The 24,190-nt window shown below is 41.3% G+C and overlaps 1 protein-coding gene across 6 annotated transcripts in view; it reads left to right on the forward strand.

Moving 5' to 3' along the window:
* MCTP2 (multiple C2 and transmembrane domain containing 2) overlaps positions 1 to 24,190 on the forward strand; it is a 237,150-nt gene that overhangs the window by 112,135 nt on the left and 100,825 nt on the right. For all 6 annotated transcript variants that reach the window (XM_080808083.1, XM_080808085.1, XM_080808086.1 and 3 more), the window contains 2 exons: positions 9,364 to 9,550; positions 11,941 to 12,034. In XM_080808083.1, the coding sequence (XP_080664209.1) occupies positions 9,364 to 9,550; positions 11,941 to 12,034 (281 nt within the window). The remainder of the gene's footprint in view (positions 1 to 9,363; positions 9,551 to 11,940; positions 12,035 to 24,190) is intronic.

A 24,190-nucleotide genomic window follows, 5' to 3' on the forward strand; every position in this document is an offset into this window, starting at 1 on the left:
GTTTTCCAAGACCAATTTCTTTCCATCACGTCACTGCCTTTTTTCATCCCGTGTACATACAATTTGTACCCAAATCTTAAATCTAGGATACAGGCATTCAAAGGGCTCTCAACAGGTGTTTGTCATCTTTTCCAAACCAAGGTTTCTGGAACCCTGCGTTCAGAGAGATGCCTGGGGCTCACCCCTGATAGAATGGCCGGGAGGTCCTGCTAAAACCTCTATCCTGAGGCCAGAGAATCTCAACTTTTATCTCTCTTCTAAATTGGGATTCTAATTGAGGAAAGTCTTATTGCTGAAAGTTAAAGATGGAAAATGACTCCTCTAATAGAACCCCATCCATTCACTGATGAGGGAATGCAGAGGCCCAAGCACTGAATATTTTTCCATCAGCAGGGAACTTACTGGCAGAAATGGGGGCGAGACCCAGCTAACCCACCAGTCCCTCGTGCCCTGCTTTTTCTGAGCACAAATACTGAGCACAGCGTGTGGCACACAGACTGTCAGCTCTTCTTGCCATCTTCACCCATCATCCCTTGCCAGCCGCTCTCCTGAGATAGCTGGGTGGAGAGTTTGGTACCCATGGAACATTCCTGCCATGTTTCTCAATGGAGGCACGTGTTCCAAGGGACTGTCTGGCGTGTTGCAGGATGTTTAGTAAATCTGGCTCTTTCCCACCCCATACCTGTTACTTTCCCCAGTTAGTGTGTGGAAAACGTACATGCGGCACATCCGCATTCCATCAAACGTATCCAGACACCCCCTTGGGGAACAGACCGTCACCAGTTAAGACCTTGGCTCTTTAGCCTCCATGGGGCATAGCCCTGGTTCTGTCGCTTTGTGTAGCCCTCTCGTCCCTAGTGCTGTGCTTATCCTGCAGGTGGCCGTCATTGCTTCATCTTCAACCACCCCCATGGGCCAGGTTGGTGCTTTGGGATAGCAAACGGGGCCACGTGACACCCTCCAGCTCCCGCAGGAGGTCGTCCCCTGGTCCCCTTGCAGATACGCCTTGCAGATGACTTTAGGTCTCATCTCTTCTTCCTGCGCCTACACAGGGTAACCGAGACACTTCAGACATTTCCCAAGACCTCTGACACCTATCACTGCTGTGACATACCAGCGCCCTGCCAATACCCATTTCAGGGGGATCAGAAACCTTATGCCAGCCCACTCATCCAAGGATGAGTTGCGTAAAGGCACGAATGCAGAGAACTCTGTGTCCCAAAGTGTTATCTGAGGGGTGGGGATTTGGGCTTCCAGTGATGAATGGCCAATGTGTTATTTTAGGAGGTGCAGAGAATGTGCCCTTCTCATTTCACACATCACTGTGCTGTCCTGTTTCCTTCATAGGAAATGCTTTTCCAGATGAGCACTCAGTTTTTTTCACAGCCACAGAAAATAATTTAAGATGCCCCTCTTCTCCCATGTGTTGTCATGGGAGTTGTTCATTTATTTTAGTTATTTCCTGTTTGTAACTTAGACATGTACCTGTCTCAGGGGTCATGATGTCCTTCCTCTTCATGGATTTTAAAGGATCTTTTTGGTATCCTCTTCCTTTTTCCTCTCCTGAGGTACAAAAGATAACAAAAGCATCTCTTGGGAGCTGGCTAAACCCAGAATTACCTTCAGTGGGATGAGACCTACCTTAACATACAGAATTGTAGGGTAAAGACGGCATGGCAGCACCGTACGCTGACTATCACAGACCTGTTACCTACGGTTCCTTCTCACTGTTAACTTCTCACTTGTTTTCTTCTCATTTCATTTTCTTTGTTGTTGTAATTTTAAGGCTCGGTTATTTTCTCTCCCCGTGGTCGGGAAATACCTTTTTGCACGAGGAAACTCTTTGAACAGTGTGAAGGAGTCATAACTGTCTCTTAAGACACGTTTCATATTTTGTTCTTGGAGAACACCTTGAAGCTAGTCGTTTAAAGCCCTCCATGGCCTCTCTGAGGAAATTCGCATCAGTGAAGCTTCCCTTTCGCAGGCAGCTTGATGTGAGCCAAGGAGCCCCAGCTTGGAGTTGCAAATTCAGAGTTTGTTAGCTATGTGACCCCGGGCAGTGAATTTGCTTGTGAGGTTGGGCTTTCTTTCTGGGCAGTGGGATCCGGTCAGCAACAGTGTCACTGTAGTACCTTGGTCTCTTTTCAGCACTTAAATGTTAGATATTATTATTACTATTAATTTTGAGATTTCTCTGTATGACAACTAGAGAGCCCCACAACAACTGCAACTAAAATTATGCAATTCAAGAAAAAGAAATATGGCTAGTAAAATTCGGTATATATATGTGTGTGTGTATACACACACACACACACACACACACACAGAGAGAGAGAGAGAGAATCTTTTTTTCTCAAAACAGTATAGACATTTTAAAAAATTTTTTTGCAGAAGTTGGCAGTGAATATCTTCAAGGACATGTTGCAAAGGACATTTGTTACTGAAGGATTGAGCAGTAGCATTAACACTAGTGGGGGGCTAGCTTGGTGATGGTTCAGATATGGGCCTCCCTAATGGTCAGCCTTCTCTGGGCTCTCCTGAGTCACATGGAGCTTTCTGAAACCTTGTCATGGGTCCCCTTCAGTCTTCCACTGAGCCCACAAGGTATTCCTGAGGGTGTCAAGGTGGGTCCCCAGATCCAATGTCCCCTGGGACCATAGTGCCTACGAACTCTAATGTTTATTCATGAGCAAAACCAAATCGGAACAGAAAAATTACTAAAACAAAAACAAAAACAAAAACAAACCCACAAAATTTTTTTATATTTAAAATGTTTTAATTAAAATATTAAAAAATTAAAGTCCATCCGTGGTTCAGAGAGTAAAACTTTTAAACAAAAGGGCAAGAGTCTAAATATAGATTATCCCATTGTAAACCTGGGCCACTTCAAAACAATTGTATTGTTTTCTTAAAGCCTATTTTGCATTTCAAGGTGATTTTAGAGATTAATTTGTGATAGAATATTCTAGGCTTTAGTTCTGAAAAGTCACGAAGGAGAAAGTTGGAGTCCGTTTTAACTGGGCTGCCTCAGAGTCAACCTTCAGTCCCACATGGTGCCTTGGAAAATGGCTCTGACGTCCTCCCAGTTTCTTAGTGACTCTGATGTGGTGGAGAAGGGGGGCTGGGAGATTTCTCTAGACAAATTGCACCACATGTCGTCGATCTGTTTTTACAGCCCAGCTTGACACATTCGCCGTTTTCTTCGTGTTCACCCCCTCCCTTCGCCTCTGAGATTTACAGCTTTTCAAAATACAGTACTCTTTTCTGCCCCTTGCATTTAAGTTAAAAGCTGACCAGTCTGTAATATAAAACAGGGAATTATGGTAATGAATAAGAGGTTAAAAGCTATCATGGCAAGTGAAACTTGAGCAGGTTTGGGTGACTGATACGGCAAAATTATGTGTTGAATTAAAACATTAAAATGCAGCAGGATTAATGGAGAAAGACAAGAACAGGAGGTCAGAAACAATGCTAAATCAGCACATTCACTGCCTATAGGCTAGGGGAAAAAAAAAGTAAGTCCTTGTCTTCTTCAGGTAAAGAGAACTGTGGACTTTTCAATCTGGGAGGCCTATATACATACACACACACACACACACACACACACACACACACACACACACGTGTGTGTGTGTGTGTGTATTTATTTATTTATTGTTAATTAATTAATTAATTAATTAATTATTCCCATGCCTTTCTTATGTAGGGGAGGAATTAGAGAGTGCACAGTATTTAGTTGGTTAACAAAAAACACTTGCCTCTGTCATTTGGAGTTCTTGACTTTGAGCTTCATTATGTCACTGGCCTTTACTCGTTTGTTTGTTCACTCTGTTCAAGAAATAGAGAGCACGTCCTGTACAGGATAGCCTGTAAAGGTAGCTGGGATTCAGTGGAAAATGGTAGTGATGGACGCTGTCCTCAGACACTAAGTAAAGTTTGGGGCTGCTACAAGGAGGCAGGCAGCAGCTTGGGGGGAAAGGAGGGAGAGGGCAGCTTCCTGGAAGCGCAGAGGTCTAAGCTGGAGCCTGTAGAGATGGATGGGTTAGCCTGCGAGGACATCGGAGGAATAACTTTCAGAAAGATGGAACAACACGGGCAAAGGTCAAGACAGGAGAGAGAAGGCATTCTGAGAAGCTGGAAAGGAATGAGAAGGGCGGGCGGTGTTGTGAGATGAGACCCAAGAGCACAGCAGGGGTGAGGTCACAAAGCCATCCAATTCCATCTCCTGCAAAGAAACGATGATGGCTCCTCTCTAGACCCACATGCATGGGGGGCCCTGCTACTTTGTTTCCATAATATAAAGGATGTTACAGTAGTGGGGCTCTTGTAGACCGAATATATTAAGATCAGATTTTGGAAAGAGAATTTCCTGGTGATCTAAGGGCCAGCATGTAGCACCTTCTGAATGACTGTCCAAACATAGCCACTTCTCTTGTGTGTGAAGTCACACATGAAGCCACAGGAACAGACCTAATTTGGTAAGGCTCATTAATCACATGTGTGTGAACAATGTGTGTTTTCCACATGGTTCCCAACAGAAAGAAGACCAGGTTTATAAGTTTTATTGCTTTATGGGTTTTTATTCAGTCCATCATTGGATGTGCTGGCCAGAGTTTCTAGGATTGTGGTGAGTTAAAAGTTATGCTTTAGGGCGCCTGGCTGGCTCAGTTGGAAGAGCATGTGACTCTCGATCTTGGTGTCATGAGTTCAAATCCCATGTGGGGTGTAGGGATTTCTTAAATAAATAAAAAAGAATTTAAAAAGTTATGCTTTCAAAATTATTTTTTAGGTCAGTTTCCCTGATGCCTTTGTCAATGTGTTTGTATTGTCAGCAACCAGCCTTTTAAATTTTTAAGATACTAGCATGGATGTAATTTGCGATGACCGAATTATGAAGATGTCTGCAGATCAAGGGTTAGCCAACTAGGACCCGTGGGCCAAGTCCAGTTGGCTGCCTATTTTTGAATAAAGTTTTATTGGATAACAGCCTTGTTTATTTGTTTACATGGTCTATTTCATGCTACAAGGGGACTTGAGTAGTTTCAACAGAGACCACATGGCCCATCAACTTTAAGTATTTGCTTTATGGCCCTTTGTGGAAAAAATAGTTTAAGTGCCTATTATTTATTTATTAATTGATGTGATAATTGAAAAATTAATTATGAGAGCCATTTAGACCATATACCTGAAAACTGAGTTTATTTTTCAATTAAAATTCATATATACACTAGTAAGCTCAGCTTTCATAAATGCTTCTAAAAGGTTGCCATTTGTGTAGAGTTAGGCATGAAATTTAGAGGATGCAACAGATTCTGTAGTGATTCAGTAGCACCAAGAGAGAATTAGGAGACCAACTAAATCGTTTGGTGTTTTCTCAGGGCAGAATCTGACACCCTTTAGAAAATGGAAGAAACAACCTAAATTCTCCTTTCCAAATTTCTGTATTAAAAATGTCTTCGATGGCTGTATTTCAGATTATCTCTTTTGTCTTAAAGATTTTAGACTTTAGAGTACTTATCTTTACTTGAACCTCAAAAAAAATAAATAGAAGATGTTTTGTTCACACAATACTTACCTTTCTTCGGGAGGTTCAGTGGGTATTACGGTGCTAACATCAGAAATTCGGAAAGACCAATCTTTTGTATTTTTAATTTTTTTTTATTTTCCTAAGTTTTTATTTTAATTCCAGTGAGTTGATATACAGTGTTATAGTTGTGTTAGGTGTACAATATGGTGATTCAGCCCTTTCATAGATTATCCTGTGCTCATCACAAGTGCTCTCCTTTATCCCCATCTCCTATTTCTCCCCTCCCCCCATTCACTTTCTCTCTGGTAACCAGCAGTGTGTTCTCTACAGTTAAGATCTGTTTCTTGATTTATCTCTCTTTTTTCCTTTGGTTGGTTGTTTTGTTTCTTAAATTCCACATATGAGTGAAATCATACAATACTTGTCTTTCACTGACTGACTTCTGTCACTTAGCCTTCTACTGTGTAGCCACATCCTTGTCATTGCAAATGGCAAGATTGCATTCTTTCTGGCCGAGTAATATTCTGTTGCATGTATACACCACATCATCTTTTTCTATTCATCAGTTGATGGATGCTTGGGCTGCTTCCGTATCTTGGCTATTGTAAACAATGCTGCTGTAAACACAGGGGTACGTGTATCCCTTTGAATTAGCGTTCTTGTATTCTTTGGGTAAATACTCGGTAATGCAATTCCTAGATCATAAAGGAGTTCAATTTTTAACTTTTTGAGGAAACGCTACACTGTTTTCCGCAGTGGCTGCACCAGTTTGCCTGAGACAAATCCTCTTAATATTTTTTTCCTTCTGCTCTTGCTGATAATGCAGTACCTCTTCCTTGCTTGGAGTTAATATAAATAATTCTTCCAGCCTCTGGCTAACCTCCAGAGCTTCTGGTTCTCCTTGAGACATGAGGATGAGCTGGAACAGTGTGGACCGAGGTTGAAATAGAGTAACATGGGAGGCCTGGAGGAGATTCTTGTAGGGAATTAATTTCTTCTTTCTTCAAGCTTTCCTCCTTTCTTCAAGGATGTGGATGTAAATGCACATGCCAGATGGGTAGAACAGAGGCAGAGGGTAATTCAATTGTAGAAAGTTTATAGAAAGTCTTCTCTAGTGGGGGCACCTGGCTGGCTTAGTCAGTAGAGCCTGTGACCATTAATCTCACGGTTGTAAATTCAAGTCCTACATTCCATATGGATCCTACAAAAAACCCAAACCAAATCAAAACAAAACCAAAAAAAGACGCCATCTTTAGAGGGCAGCTAGTTGTTCACCCTAGGCAGGGGGTAGCTGTAAATCAGTCCTTAATTCTTAAGATACCAATTCGCATAATGGGGCAGGTACCCTAGGAGGCTGGGTCATAACCCATGTGCAAAAGGATCAGTGTTTAATTATGATTGACATGATGGCAGTCTACCAGTTTAATTTGTTCTTTCAAGTCACTATGGGAGTAAAAATATTTGACTGAATCCACTCTTTAGTTAACTGATCATGTAGAATCCAGTAAACTCATGCAGAAATCCCCAGTCTGTTGTTTGTGGGGATTGTTTTATCTAAAATAGGCAGGGCTTTTTTCCTGTCCATCCACATAGACTTTAGAAATGGGAGCGGTGCAAAAGTTTCACAGGGGAGAGACATGACGAACAAGTTTGTGGAAATGTGTAATTTCTAAGACCAAACCCAGTGTTTCCTTCGCATTTTGTCTGGTACGTGATTCAACTTTTGTTTGAAATAGGAAACTGCTCTCTTCCAATGAGTTCTGCCTTCACACAGGCACTGGGGGAGTGTGCATAGTTATCCTAAAAATGCTAATACTGCTCACAGCCTTTTTAGATGACTTTTTAGAATTAACGTAAGGTTCATTTTGATTCCTCCAGGAAAAACTTACTGTAGGCATCCTTCTAATTCCCAAACATTATTTGTCTCTTGCCTCCAAGTCACTTCTGGCTGTTCAAAAAAACAAGCAAAACCACCACTACAACAGAGACGTGGTCGTCGAAGGATGAAAATAAATTGCCTCCTCCTAATGACATTGACATGATTGTGCCATAAATAGGTTATTCTAATTTGGACTAATGAGTGTGACCACCAGAAAAAAATTCTTACAAAGTTGGATCATTTATCTTTCCGTGAAGAGCTTTGTTCAATCAAAGTGTATGTAACAATGTAAAATAATGCTTAGCAAAGTGTTCCAAAGCAGATGTGCTACTGTTCTATTGGTTAAGAATTTGTGGGTATTTAGTTTTATAGAAATGGCTTAAAGCACATGACATTTCTTTCTTTACAAGCAAAATTAATTCCTCACTTATGTACGTGCTTATGAAATAAAAATATTTAGTAACCCCTGTTTTCATGGTAGCAAACTTTAAAAGGGTCTTTATCGCGACATAAACACAAAAATGTTTTGATTCAAAACACAGGATTATTTAAAGAGATTTTTTTTTTTTTGTGGATGTGTCTCTGGTAGAAATTCTTGATGAATTTATTACATGCAAAAGCTCTAATTGCTAACTCTTCTAACTGGAATCACTTTTGGTAATGGAAATAAATACCCACACGTATTTAATTTTATAGGTACATATCAGTATTAAAATATATTTTTCGATTCTGTAGTAAAACCTGGTATAGACTTTTAGCATTATGGATTTTTTTTTCTTTAATTGGGAAGGGATTGCAAGGTTTTTGAATGTGTGAAACTGGAACTCATTAGATATCACGTGACTCAAAATGGCCATTGCTTTCTATGTTAGGTAAGATTACCTATTTTTAATGATCTGCAAACATACAGAGTCCACTGAAGATTTAGGGTAAGAATTCATCCTTTTCCCACATCGTGAGAGAAGGTGCTTCCTTTCTAAAGTCTTGATTATTCATCTCTTTCAATAACTACGGGGGGAAAATAGGAATTCCACACGGGCACACGCACACATACGTATTACACCTGGGAACCACCACTGTCCACCTCCCTCCCTCGACTCGACCCTACCTTTTCCACCCACCTGTGTGTACACAAAGCAGGTGTGGTCCAGGCAAACCCAGAGTTTTCAGTGTTAAAACAAATAAATGGCTTAGCACCTCAGCCCTCCTTTTTGGTGTTTGTTTCCGTATATAAACGTGTTTGAGGTTTTCAACATCGCCAGAACATTGGCCGTTGAGAGACGGAAAACATGCAATTTACAGCAGATGGGCGAAGCCTTTTCCTGGCCGTGTTGCTGGAATGGGATCCATCAAGTGCACTTCACGCTCCATTTGTCCACATCAGTGCACCTGGGGAAACCCTGTGGAACCGTGCCTATTAGGAAAACACCTTAACACGTTGCTTTACATAAAAACGCACCAGTTGGCATTAATCCGGAAGAAAAGAGTTTCTCCCAGGAACCATTTGCCACTTGATTTTCTCTTGTCTTTTCTCCCTCTTTTGAACTGTGACCCTTTATTCTCTTTGCTGGCGAAAGACGTGATACAGAGAAGCCCTACCGAGCCCTCATCCATAATGCTTGAACTTGGAGCTTGTTCCTCCCTATTTCTTGAGCTCACCGCCTTTCTGCAGACCTCATGGGGCAAAGATCTGACTCTTCTCTTTGCACTTACCATCCCCTCGTGCTGCCTTTGGTGTCTTGACCTCTTCGTCTCCTTAATCTTAGAGTGTGTTAGGCTGGGAGGGAGAATTAAGAGCTGGACGGTGGGGGGAGACCCCGTCACCTTCGCTGTGCAAGAAACCCATGCTGAGACAGAGTGAGGTTTGGGGGATAAGGGGATATAACTCAGGTTCTTTGGAGGTTCAGAAAGGCCATGAGTTAATCCCTTTTCTTTCTGATTCCTTCAACTTTTCCAGGTGCAAAGTGGATATCTCGGCCCTCCCTCTCAAGCAAGCTAACTGCTTGGAGTTACCACTGGAGAGCTGCCTGGGAGCTCTCCTGATGTTGATCACACTTACTCCCTGTGCCGGAGTCTCGGTCTCAGATCTGTGTGTGTGCCCCTTGGCAGACCCCGGCGAGAGAAAGCAGATTGCCCAGCGATATGTGAGTGTTGGGCCTTGTTACGCCGCTCCCCGCCACCTCCGCTTTTGAGTTGAAACGAGGTCTGCGAGTTAAAAAAAAAACTGCCTGAAAAGAGATCCTTGGTCTGAGTCTCACAGCCTGTCTCATAAAACAAGACATCAGATCCAGAGGTTAATGCATTAGCGAGAAGGTGGAAGTAGATTGGAGCTGGCGATTTTCAAAGCCCCGAACGGTATTCTGCAATTGTTAGATTTTAGAAACTCTTGGGAGAAAATGGAAATGAACGAGGAGGCAATACATATGCCCATGTCTGCATATGTATATAGAAATTTTAATACAAGTTCACCAAAAGTTCTTTTTTTTTTTTTTTTTTTTAATTAGCTGTAATATTTGCAGTGTCAGAGCTCCCTTTCCAGAACCTCTCAGGATCAAGTGAGAATGTGCTTCTGTCTTGTAAAGCAAAGCAAAGTTCTGGACAGGCCCGCAGAGCTGTTCTGTATGACTCTGGATAATAAAGTCAGCTCCTGATTTTTGCCTAAGTAGTGGCAATACGGTTAAAAGTCCACTCAGCATTTTTAAATCAAATGGCTTTGCGATCTTCATTTATTTTTTTGGACTCTGGCTTTCTAGGTGCCTTTATTTGCATTCTGTTTTTATCCCGCCTTCTTTGTAAATCAATACATTTATTTTATCGCCACATGAAAGACATGTTTTAGAAAGCGGCCCGAAAATGAAGCAAAGATGAATCCCTATTTAATGGGAATATTATTCTCAGCATAAACTTTAGTGCCTCCCAAATCCTTCACTGTGAGATGTATTGATTAATTGAATAATTCTTTATCTGCGGGAGTACAAAAACCTAGGCACATGTCTTATTGTCAACACAGACTCTGTGTGCCCTGGTTGGCAGGTTCTAAAGGAGTTTCTACAAAATCCACTATTAATATTCTCTCCGATGACTGCAGTTAAGCAAATAAAAATTTGATGATAAACCTTAAAACTTCTCTCCCAAACTTTCCCACGGACAAATTGCAAAATTTACCGAATTCACGAGGGGTGACCTGTACTTCCAAGGTGATTTTAGACAAGTTCATAATGACTGCTTTGAATCATGCCTCGGGATGTGAGGAAAACTCAGGGAAAATAGGTTTGAAGAGGCCAATCAAAATAGAAATATCAAGTGTTTTGTTTTGTTTTTTCAGCTAGAGAGCTGGCCAGCATGTTAGAGGGAAGGAATGCCCCGTCATAAAACACAAGTTTCAGACCTCTTGTTTTTCAGCTTGTAAGAATAGATCATCTTGAAGGCATTTCCACATTTAAACTATAAAAGTATTTTATTTCAGATGTTTTCAGATGAGTGTAAACTAGTTCTTTTTGTTTTCATTTTCGTTTTGTTTTGCTTTGTTTGTTAGGTTGAAAATACAGAGCAGAAAAAACTTCCAAAGCAGAAAAAACTTCCAAAGCTGCCTAGAAATGGTGCATATGAAGTTAGTTAAACCTGAACTATTAGTAAGTTATTATTATTGTATCCTGAAATGCCTAAAGAACAAGGATTTTACTGTCTTCCCATAAATCCCCAAGGCCTGCTTATCACAGGTTCTTAGTTATCCGATGATAGCGGAAATAAGATATCCAAAAGTTTGAAAGCAGAATCTTTTCAGCAGATGTGTCCTGGAGGCATGCAGAAATAGTTTATCTGCTTGTCTCTTTCATGCACCATTTCTGAAGGATTCCACGTATATACACAGCGAACTATTGTCCTGCATGCTTAAGAATTATCAGTAGATAGATTCAAGCATTGGCTCATTCACGCAAACTAAAAAAAAAAAAAAAAAAAAAAAAAAAAAAAAGAAAAGAAAAGAAATAAATGTGGGTACAGGATGATACTAGATGCCCAGTCTCTAATTTAATGAGCCAGCTTAAACGTGGACCAGAAATGCCCTGTATTTCCATCCTTACTCTCTTTCCAGTGGTCATAAGTATCTGCGGAGGGTCCAAGTTGAGCCCTCTGGTCTCTATAAAGTTGGTACCAATGAGGCCAAAATAGCGTTGCCTCTTTGAGTGATTTAAAAGTTTCATGCAAGAGAAAGAAAGGGGAGAAGGGAGTGAATGGAGCGCCACACACCTGTTACCCCTGGGGTAGCTGTGCTGTCCCCAGGGGCAGTGTTAAAGGTAGATCCTGCGTGCTTTGTAGTTGGTTTGATGCTGTCCTTAATTCTTGGTCACTTTTCATCTGATTGTCTTGAATGCCTGACTGTCCCATTGGCTGATACAGTGTACTCTGGAACTTTTCTAAGCTTTGCACGAGAAAGGTGATGGTAAAGCCTGATGTACTTCCTGTAGGACTTTACGGCATTAAATAGTATATTAGAAAGCTGTTTTCATGTCTGATCTACTTTTCTCTCCCTCAGTGCTTCCAGAATTCTCTGAAAGATATGAAGGATGTCGGCATTTTACAAGTGAAGGTTTTAAAGGCAGTAGATCTCCTAGCAGCAGATTTTTCAGGTATAAACATCTTTAATCACTTTTCTTTTTTTACTTATTTCCTGTTTGGAAATGATCTGATGGCAAAACGAAATGTTTTAATAAGTGGAAGTGTATACAAGCAATCACAGTCTTTCAAATAGAGGAATAGAAGGAAAAAAAAAAGATGCAGTCAAGCAGTTTTTTCACTTAATGAACGTTTTTCACAAAATTATTTTTCAAGTAATTTTACGATGATCAGATAATGTACTGGTCCAGTTGGCTTTCAAATACATTTGCGGATGGTTTGTGCCGGGACTTCTTTCTTTGTTAAATTAATTTTCTGAGAAAATTTTAATGATAGTGCTTTAGAAGACAGGTTGGACCTCCTGCCTTGGACCTCCTTGGCGGGGCTCTGTGCTGAGAGATTTTCATTCTTCAGCATGCGAGAGGATGTGGTGTTCGTAAATTTAAGCATGAAAGCCCATTTAGCTGGCAGTGGTCTGAAATAATAACCAAATTCTTGGCCGTGGAACCACTTTGCAGTTGACATGGTCTTACACAAAATTACTCTTGGTGCTTCACTAACTTGGACTTTGAAGAAGGCAAGAGGAGGCATGCTTTGTGCTGAGTTGTACTTGACCGTGAGGAGAGTAATCAGGCATTCCAATGTCTGATCTGAGGGTGACTGTCCTCTTTTTGCCAGATTAACCCATTGTACTAACAATGGAGACGTGTATGTGACAGATCCTGTTTACCAAGCAAATGCATAAATACAAAGAATAATGTACAGATTTTATGCATGGGCAAGGTATTGTAGGACTTAACTTCATCTCTATTTTTTTTAAAGATTTTATTTATTTATTTGACAGACAGAGATCACAAGCAGGCAGAGACGCAGGCAGAGAGAGAGGACGAAGCAGGCTCCTCGCTGAGCAGAGAGCCCCGTGCAGGGCTGGATCCCAGAGCCCTGGGATCTTGACCTGAGCCAAAGGCAGAGTCTTTAACCCACTGAGCCACCCAGGCGCCCCATCTCTATTTTTTGAGTATGATCTACTCTTTTCAACACAGAAAGTTATACTCTAGTAACTTCAGAACTTTCCAGCTTGAGGATGAGGAAGATCAAACTTTGGAAAAGAGAATTTTAATTGTAAGCAATTTCTATTACAAAAAAATAATGAAAAAAATGATGGGGAATATAAACTTATTTTTTTTAAAGAGTCTTTTCACCCTCCCTCAAAAAAACAACCAATAGAAATCACTACTATATAAATAGCGAGAAATAGGATGATGTTGATCTTAAGGAAATACTGAGGGAGAAGATCCAAAAATGGCATTTTAGGCCAGTATGAATAAATAAATTTGGGTGTGGTAGATGAGATAGATGATTACTTCTAACATTCATTAATCCGGTTGCAAATGTTGATAGTCTCGTGTTGATTTAGAAATTTTCCTTTCTGGGGCACCTGGGTGGCTCAGTGGGTTAAAGCCTCTGCCTTCGGCTCAGGTCATGATCCCAGGGTCCTGGGATGGAGCCCCACATCGGGCTCTCTGCTTAGCAGGGAGGCTGCTTCCTCCTCTCTCTCTGCCTGCCTCTCTGCCTACTTGTGATCTCTGTCTGTCAAATAAATAAATAAAATCTTAAAAAAAAAAAGAAATTTTCCTTTCTTTTAAAGCTTACTTATAGCTTATAGAAATACTTAATTTACTCCTTTCTCATGTGCCTTTGGCCTTCAATTTTGTTATCAGCACATTTAGAGTTATCTCCAAGTTGTCCAGAGCCCATTATTTTTACTTCCATCTGAATGTTTTGATACAATACTTCTTGAATCTGTGATTGTTGATGTCTCAGGAAATGTTGTCTCAAACACAAGAATTCATTCATGCCTTCAAGCAATACTTTCAGAAATTCTCTCTGTAGTTGTATGTTTGCGGATCTCTCGCAACTAATTGCAATGCATTAGAAGTTTCTTTTTAAATCTTGTTGACAACTACATCCGTCTGTGGAAACACGTTTTTAAAACCTTTATTTTACCCATCCTGACAGGTGCCCCTCTCCACAGCCCCCAAAACTAGTGTTTACGGAGGAGTTTCAGGCCAATGTTTCTTTCCAAGCAGTATTTTGGCTCTTAAAGTGAATAGGAGAGCAATCTGGAAAAAAAAAAAATATTTGGAAAAGACCAGAAAACAAGGCAAAATCCTTCTTTTCAGAAAAATAATTTTGGGGGGAAATGTTGTCATTTTGTCATTTTCTTTATATTCAAGATTCTAGGAGGTAGTTTTGGAGTGGATGAAGGTGAGTACCAAGAGAATCCCAGCAGCCAAAAGCAATGGTTACAAATCCAGTCATGCTGTGTGGTTTGACGGAATGCCCTGGTGTTTTACTGTCTCTGTATTATTCATGAGAAAATCATCACTCTTCTTGTCATTAGCTGAACATGTCTTTAGACCATAGTGATCTTTCCTTTTAGCACCAAATTTCACCGTCTGTGTTCTTTATAGGTTGGCAGGGTCCTGAGTGGAACCCCCTGTCTATTCTCAACCAGATTATTGGTTTAGGGTAACAAAGTGGACCAAATGCAGAGAGCTGTTAAGTACCTTTTCCATATGAAAAAAAGAAATGGATCCAGATCGCAAGGAAGTAGCAATAGGGATGTCATTAATACCTCCAAGAGGTTTGCTATTGTATCATACGGTGGGGACTCACCCATTCCTTCTGCTGTTGTGGTTCACTGTTAGAATTCACCTGACGTGCTTTAAAACATGCTGTCTTATCCAGAATCGGAAGAGGTCTGCCTACCTGTCATTGTCAGTACCAGGAGCATTAAGAAAGAGTAACTACTTGTACCCCAGACCCAGCCTTTTCCGGCCGGCTGTCCTTTGTAAAGGAGTGTTCCACGGCAGTTGCTCGGGGAACAAAGTACTCATTTCTGTGAATAAACAAGAAGTCTACTTACTCTGAATAACCAGGAGCATTCTCTGAGAGTGATGATCGTTTTAGACGGAGCACAGAAGGGAACTTGCTACCCTCACGGCTTTTGTTTTACATTTTTTTTTTTTTTTGTGGATAATTCTTTGTTTCTTAAAAAACAATACCAAATAACTGTAATAACTGATGCTTTAAGTGTGTTTCACCGAAGATGCCAGGGAACCTGATAAAGCCAAAGTTCAGTGGGAGATCTTGCTATAGTATTCTGGGTGGAGGTTACAGTTACAGTTTGCAAAGTCCAGGGAACTTTTGTCCTTGGGGGATTTGGGGGAGAATGAATGCACTTGGTAATCCTCCTGTCTGTGGTTTGCCCATTTTAAAGTGATCTCTGTCTTAGCAGGGAATAATTTGAAAAAGAAAATATCAGTCGTTCATCGCTGCTGTGCTCAAAGTAGGATATTCCTTATTACTGGTTATTGGTGTTACAATTATATAGTCATGAAAAGACATTAACTTTGGAGAAAGTGAATCCCCATTACTTTACCAATATTTTAGAACACACACACACACACACACACAACACACAACACAAACATGGACTAAGGTGAATTTCTTTCCCATTAAAAACTGAAAATATGTTTCTATATAAAGAAAAAATAGTGTCTTTCCACATGTGTTAGAAGATATTAATAACTGAAATCTATGTATATTCCCAATATTAAGATACTTACAAAAGATAAAGGCTTCAGTGCTCTAATATATAAAAATGTATTTATTATTTTTTAATTCATTCCTTCATAAATATGCTATTGTGTGATTGAACCGATTCAACACTAATACATTTGAATTTATGTATAGCTCGGGATTTTTTCAAGCCTCACATTCGTTTGTATGTAAGTGAAAAGACTTTTTAAAGAATCTGAAGTAATCTATCTTCTCTTGCAGTCCATCCCTCTAAAATTGGCCAAAGACATTTTAATGTACTCTACAGCTAATATTAGATGCGGATAGCCACAAGCAGTCACTCTAATAGAAGAGCCTGTCAGATATTTTTATTAAAGAGTTTGTCTCACAAACACCTTGTGCCCAGCATAACCTAAAATTTTTAAGTAATAGGTTGTCCATTCTGATGCTATTACTTCTGTAGTAAAACAGACTACAGCCTTGATTCAGGAAACAGATGATAAATTTTACTCTGAGATTCAAGGTGAGCCTATCTCTTTGTGATGCTTAATGGGACCCATATCCTCCACTCAGCTGTTTGGAGAGGAAAGTAACCCACCTCCTAACAATTAAAGGAGAGGGAGGAAGGCTTTGTTAAGACCAAGGTGAGGAATGATGTGGCAACAGGTTCCCTCCCCACAGTAAAGCCCTCAGAGAGAATGAGGCTGTATCTTCTACTTTGCCCAGGGATACATCAGATACATGAATTAATACTGTTGAAAAAAGGCAGCGTTTATTTCATAAAAGATAATGACGTAGGTGATAGTTAAATAGAAAAATTGTTCGAGAACGGAAATCTTTTCTGGTCAGAATTGTATTTCAGTACAAATGACAATGCTTATCTTACATACTGAGAGACCAACGGGTGAAGAGTAGGCAAGTATTTACTATATGTTCAGCACATAGAAGGAGAATTGATCTGGAGAGCCTTGTTAAAATTGATAGACTATTGTGGGGAACCTGTTGGATTTTAACACATAGGTGTTGCTTCGATGTATTAGTACTAAAGCCATGATGGCTACCATTTGCATGAGGTACCTGCCAAGTTCAACACCTAGTCAATGACTCTTATATTCTCACAATCGAGGTGGAGGTTTCACACTTCTTCCTTCCTGTTAATTAAGCCTTCTCTTCATTCTTTGAAATAAATCTTATATGTTGACATCCTTTCCTCTAGGGAATCTTATGGTAAGACTGGTTATTGTTTGGTCTCTGCTTTATTCCTTCACCTGTTATCACTACCAAGGTGCCCCTAGCTAATGAAAATTTGGGCATAAAAGGGGGGATACAGAAATGTAGCAGAGTTTTCTTCACCTCACAGCAAAAGAGCAAGTAGGGAAGAATTGAAAGCCCACCTCAGTGCAGAATGATAGTAAGTAATAGAACAATGTAGCATAGTCTCAATATTTCTTCTTTTTGTAGCACAATCCTATCTTAATTTTTTCGTGTTCTTATCATAATAATCTGTCTGCCATGATGAGAAGCTGGGGAAGTATCAGGAAACAATGAAGGAACAAAACTGGAAATACCATCTTCCTCCAATCTGGAGCTACTTATTCTTCAGGGATTTTTCGTTCATCCTTGTCACTTTTTGGCACATTTCGCCATACCACACCACCCATCAAACATGACAGAGTTTCCAAATATATCTGGATCTTTGTGACTTCTTGGCCATAAGGTTGTCACTTATACCCTTTCTCTGTTTCCAGGGTTAACAAGACAACTGCCAAATTAGTGTCAAAATAACTATCCGAGGAGTGGAAAAGACAGTGTTTTCAGACAACAACAACAAAAAATGCAGGTTGTTGTGAAGTGGCCTTGTTTGATAAATAAACATGATAGGAGCCCATTAGTGCCTGATCCAGGAGAAAAAAGATATATTTAATCTCCAACTTCTCTCCAGGGAGCCTAGTATAGCTTCCCAATAGATTTTTTTTTTTTTTAATTTCTTTACAGTGTTCCAGAATGCGCTGTTTGTGCCCCATACCCAGTCCCAATAGCTTTTAAAGCTTGTCTCAACTTATGAAAAGCCAGCTTGGTGGTAGATTTCATGATCTTCAAGAAATACTCATTGAGAACCAACTGTATTTGAGGAGCTCGGTCACTTCCGCCTTCCTCCTCTATAGCAGAGTTGCCCAAAGAGGGCAGTGTGTATTGTTGAAATGGATAAGGACCTCTCTCAAAATCTGGGTGGCATTTCCAGTTCCCAGTGCCATTAGGAGGAGCTCTTGGTCTGTTCCACATACAGGATTGATCTCCCCTGATCCTGGTAGAGTCGTCCATGCATTCAGGATGTGAACCGTTTCTCAGTGACTGTGACTCATGCGTTAAAAAAATCAACGTTTCGTTCAGTGATTTATTCATCAAAGATGAAAATCAGCCTCCATTTTTTTGCCCTTTATTTTTACAGTCTCTGCCTTTTGCTTTCATTCTTATGTATTATGGTGTAGAACATATACAGAAATAGAGAGTTATTTTAAATCTTGATTCTACCATGTGCTGGCCTTGGGTCCACCATATAAGCCTGTTTCCTTGTGGATATTTTGAGGGTTAATTAAAACCTACATGAACATGTCTAACACATATTGCATGTTCAATAAATACTATTACCATGTGTTATTAAATTTATTTGCTTAGAGTATAGTTGATGTGGAGAGTTTCACAGGTTATTAATATTTTGTTTATAATTCTTCTGATTTTAAATAATGTCAGAATTATCAGCATCTCTAATCACATTTGGCTTTTCAACCACTTTTTAGAAATCTAGTTACCAATCTAAAATGTTTCTTTTTGTTGTTCTGTTTTTACTGCCTGGTAAAAGCCAAGCCAAAAAAAAAAAAAAAAAAAGTGCTTCATGGTGGGGAAATTCTCATACTCAAACCAGTTTAGTGCTTGTGTCCACATTTTAATAATTTGAATGATAGTTTTATCCATATAAGGTATTTTTGTGGGCTCATTAATTGTTTTGTTACACACAAAAGTGCTATTTTGAGAAACTGTTGACCAAAACACTTCATTTGGATCCCACATTATAGAAATATTCCAGCCATATGCTGTAATAATGAATTTTAAGTAGTTTCTATAAATTATAACACTGGCTGTAAGTTTCTAGTTATTTTGTTTTTTTTTTTTTATTTTTTAGTTTTTTCCAAAGCATGACTACTTGTATTAGAGGAAAAATAGTCCTATAGTTACTGTTCACTGGGGATTTTAAGTCACCTGTCCATTTTCTGGTTTGTTGTCATTGTCTGTTTGAAGTTGTAACCATAGCAATACCTCTCCCCCTAAAGATGCCTTATTTTCAAAGGGACGGCTGTAACTGCAATTTCTAGAAAGCTTAACAATAGTGATTGAATGCTTTTAATTTCCTTGAGAACCTCTTGGATAGCGGAGCTCAAATAAAGACCAACTTTTTAAAAACACATCAAAAACTGTATAAATCTGTCTTTGGTTCACCATCTGCTTTAATAGTCTGCCAAAGAACGGGGTCTCTCCTCACGGCAGAGTTTGGGGGTCTACGTAAGATTTAGCAGTTTTGAACTTACTGGTACGTTGAGAGTGAATGAACTCGGTTCGTTTCTGTTCTGTGAATTAACAAAAGGAGTCACTTTGATCTTATTAGTTGGGCGCTTAGTAGTTAATTATCTTAATTTATCTAGCAAATATACCTGCTCTATGAGAGGGGCTCTGGTAGGCTCTGGTGATATCATGGGGAGAGGAATTGGTCTTTGGTCTCCCATGAAATGACCAATTAAACCGATAGCATCTACGACTGATGCTCGGACAATGTGGGGCATACAAGCACTGATAGTCCATGCAGTTAAAAATTGGCAAAAATTTGGCATATAACTTTTAACTACTGATAGCCTAGTGTTGACCTGAAGCCTTACTGGTGAGATAAACAGTCGAGTACCACAATGTGTATGTCATCTGTGTTATGTACTGTATTTCTACAATAAACGAGAGAAAATGTTATTGAGAAAACCATGGAAGAGAAAACTCATTTTACCGTATTGTACTGTATCATTTATTTAAAAAAAATCCACATGTAAGAGGACGTGCATCGTTGAAATGCCTGCTGTTCAAGGGGCAGGTGTAAGGGCAGTTCTACTCCTAAGGTCAAGGACAGCGTGTCAAGGTTCAGGGAAGGAACACCTGACTGGTGTTCCTGCAGGAAGCGACACTGTCCCTGAGATGTCAGAGATGAGTTAGCATGGCAGAGGTAAAAGAAAAGCCTTTTAAAATGAGGGAACAGCAGGTCTCAGAGCCTGCAGGGCTTTTCTGAAACACAGAAGAAAGTATGTGCCTAGAGGAGCAAGGGTTTTGAGGGTGCCTCAGTGGAAACAGGGAGATGTCTGGTCAGTGCAGTGGGTAATGGTGGTTTTATGTTTTGGGTTTTTTGTTTGTTTGTTTGTTTGTTTTTTGTTCGTTTTTGGAACCTGAATGGCGACGGGAATGGAATTAGAAGAAAAATTCTTATGAGTTCTTTTTAATTTTTTTTTTTTAAGATTTGATTTATTTATTTGACAGAGAAAGAAAGATCACAAGCAGGCAGAGAGGCAGGCAGAGAGAGAGGGGGAAGCAGGCTCCCCACTGAGCCAAGAGGCTGATATGGGGCTTGATCCCAGGACCCTGAGCCGAAGGCAGAGGCTTTAACCCACTGAGCCACCCACGCGCCCCATTATGTCATGAGTTCTTATATGTTCTGTGCTTGTGTTAGAAGAGTAGACTATCAGAAATTTAGTTCAATAACACTTCAGCAAAACTAAGTCCTTCTTGTCCTTTGTGGATCTTGTAGTCCTAATACAGGTTTGTCTGCCCCTTGCTCTGGATGTCTACAGCAGTAACATGAGCAAGTCCTCACCTGGGTGACCCCACAGAGGCCATTCTATGGATTCCCGAAGCTTGCAGCCACTCGGGAAGGCAGGACATTCTTGAAAAGTTAGACCCAGCACCCATAGACATCCATGTTTGTTTTTCTTCGAAGATCCCTCTTAGCTCCCACCACCGTGTTTTCCACATTACAGGGATCATAAAGTAATTGTTGACTCAAGGAGCAGGCACGTCATAGGCCTTTTAATTTTCATTTGAGGCCTTATAATTTTCAAATCAATCATCATAGGAGCTGGGGGGGGGGTGGGAAGGGAAGGCTCCTGAGAGCCTGTGGTTGCAGAGAAAGTTCTGCGAAGATGATACATCTTGAACTAGGTCTTGGAGGCTAATTGGCTTTTGTGTTTTGGGTTGGGATCAGGGATTAAGAGAGCATTGCAGGGAGACTCGGTCATCCCACACGCAGTGGAGGAAGGCTGTCTGAGCCCCACATCTCTGCATGCTGGTCGGGAGTGGGGGAAAGACACACCAACCTCGACAGAGGGTTTGGGAATAGGGGATAGATCAGGATGGGACATGTGGGGTAAATTGTCAGAGAACAGATTTTCAGATGAGCACCTAGAATTTGCTCCTGTGTGCTCTAGTAAGGGTTATAAGCATGTGGTTGGAAACAAAACATGAAGGGAGAGTTTGTAGAAATTCAGCCTGGCGTGGCTCTATTGCCCCCTGCCCTACCCCCCCTTCCCAGCTTGTCTGCGCTGTGATGCTCCGAGCTTAGCTTCAGAAGTTATCTTCCTCTGGAAATTCTTTCTTCTAGTCCTGCCCCCGTGCCCACGGTCTGCGGTGGCTCTTGGCCGCTGGATGAGCATAAAAGAAATGCATTTAAATGAAAAGTACTGGTCATGGCCTTCAAGGCTTCAAGCTCATCTCAGCATTTATTTATCCATATCCCACATGTCATGATTGCCACTATATATCTGTATCTCTCTGCGTGTCTGTCTGTCTTGTTGATTTAAAGCTCTCCTCTGTCCTTATCTCCTCAAGATTAACCCACCCATTTCTGCTAGCCCAGTGAGGTCTGCTTTAAGATTCATTTGCACGATGAGATCTTCTCGGACTTGGACCAACCACACTGAATCTCTCTGAACTTTAGGTGCCTCTTCTGCAAAATGGCATGAACATCCCTCACCTCTTGGAGATGATGTGAGGACTGAATGAGAAGCTGCCTAATCCCTGGTTACCTGCTTAGAGCAGAAGGAGCTCGGTGGGCCCCTCTAGCTAGCGCTGGCCATGAAGATCCCGCCGGACCCTGTCACTGGGTCATGGCACTCTTCCCTGGGGGAGGGAGGGGTATGCACACCTCGGTTGTGCCTGCGTCAGACCCTCAAATGAAATACAGGACTGAATGTGGAACAGTAATGTGCAGATGTGGAATATGAGACATGTAAGGAAAACACACAGTCGGAGAGCAGGAACGGGAGCCACGCAGTCTCTGGACAGGGAGCACAAGGAAGGTCTTTACTGGAAAGGTGGCATTTGCTGAAATGCAGAGATTGCTATGAGAGTCCCTTAGAAGTCATGCCTCGGTGGGCTGTGTCCATCAGGGCCTGGTTCAGTGCCAGGAGCAGAGTGTGTGCTTAAAAAACATCTGTCAGATGAGTGGTAGGACCTCTGCAGTACGTGTATTACTTCCATTCAATTTCTGAAACTGACATAAAAGTAAAATTATTTCAACGAGAAACCTCTACTTGCCATCCAAGGAATAGAAATGCATTATAAAGTGGTGTTGGAAAGTAGCAAAGCCTATTGAGGGCAACGTGCTAAACAGGTCCGTGAGCTTACATCGCCAGTGATGTAACCGTGTCAAGGTGACAGGCCACCCGGAGGGTGACAGGCCACCCGGAGGAACGGGAGGTCATCTGACTGTTTCACCTGGAGAACTATGGGGACCAGAGACCAAAAGCGCAGACCCAGGTGTGTATATGTCAGTCTGTCTGGTGCTGTTTGCTCAGTACCATTGGGAGAACATCGGGACATCTCATTTATGATGGGACGTCATCTTTATCTCCAATAAATGTATTCATTATTTAAATTCTAGAAAATCCCCTTTTATCCGGGACCTTTTAAGGGAAAGAAAGCAATCCATAAAGTGCAGAGAAGTGACTCTGTCCATGTTTTAATGTCTCTGTTTCTCCTTCCTCTTCTCTGCCTGTTTATATTGTAATATTAATAAATGCAGCATTTTAATGAGCTTTGACGGAATCACCTTCAGAGAGTTGGTGCCGTGTGTTCCTTGGAGACGCATAACTGAAGTTCCTGGTTTCTGGAAGGAAATCTGTTCCTCATTAGCTGGGACAGCTAAGAGTGTGCTGGCTCGGGAGGGAGGGGGCCACAGCTCCAGCCCACCTGTGCGTGAACAGGACCGGCCGCGGCTCGGCCCTGCTGTGGAGGAACCCCAGGGCTTTCATTAAAAGTGTCAGATGGTTTCCCAGGAGGGAGTGCTGATGGCATGTCATGTTGGGGTCCTGGAGGAGTAGCCCTGACACCTACTAACAGTCTGACAAATGGTTAAGTGGCTGCTTCAGTGCCGGGTCGGGGGAGCCGGCGTCCTCTCCCTGAGCCTGAAGAGGGGAGCACATGTTCTGTCCGTGCTTCTGGCTCTGAAAGAAGCAAACCTGCCCTCCTCTGTCCGCAGCTCCTCCCCTCCCAGAGCCTACCCCCTTGCCCTGCAACATACACTCCCCAGAGTAAAGCTTACTTGCCTTAAGCAATCAAGGCTTTTTTGTGAGATGCCGAGGAATGGGTTTTGTGTTGGTTTGACTGTGGCTGCCCAGCTTCTGAAACCCCTTGTAAATTTGGAGAGGTTCCTGTCGCATGGTTTGGAGAAGAGGTCAGAGCGTCCTTGCGTGGACAGAAGGTGAAAAGCCAGTCCTTCTTTTCTGAGCACTGGCATTTAGGGCCTGGGTGCTTGATGATATTATTTCGCTAAATTGAGACAGGGGCCATTTCCATGTTTATAACTGACAACCCCAACTCCTTCATTTATGTCCATGACTTGGTCATTGCCTACTGGCCACTGAGATCACAGCATTGGCTTAAAAGCTTTGGCCAGGCATCTATGTGTCTAGAACACTAGTCAGTTGAACAGAATCTCCTGTTTAATACCCTTCATCATGCATCTGTTCTTCCTCTTTTTCTATTTTTGACATAGAATCTTCATGGAGTCTCTTGCACCTGTCAGTCTGTCTATTGATGTGCTGTACCTCAGAGCTCCTGGTTATTAAGTTAATTAAATGTAGGTGCCATGACTTGAACGGTAGGCCAGTAGGTCAAGAAGCCCAAGGACTCACAGCATTAGACCCTGGCTTGTGATTCCTTGGCCATTTGTTGGCAGAACATCTGTCCTCATGCCCCCAATTAATTTAGTACGCACTGCTTCATAAAGCATCCTTGTACCGCAGAGGCAGGCAATGTGTTCTGTTGTATGGACATTATAGAGCCGTCCATTCTGTCCCTGACAGTTCCGATTCTAGATCCCACTGTCAAACCCAAGGAAAGGGGAGAGCATTTTTTTTTTTTTTTTTGCAGTAACTTTCTAGGTCCCACTTTGGGTTTTGGATTTTCTAACTTTATTATTTATTTATTTTTCTTTTGGAGGATGTATGAGGTGGGGTGGAAAAGGAAGACGTGAGATGAGCGAAGTCAGGGTTAAGATT

Source organism: Martes martes (genome assembly GCF_963455335.1).
Source record: "Martes martes genome assembly, chromosome: 7".
NCBI lineage: Eukaryota > Metazoa > Chordata > Mammalia > Carnivora > Mustelidae > Martes > Martes martes.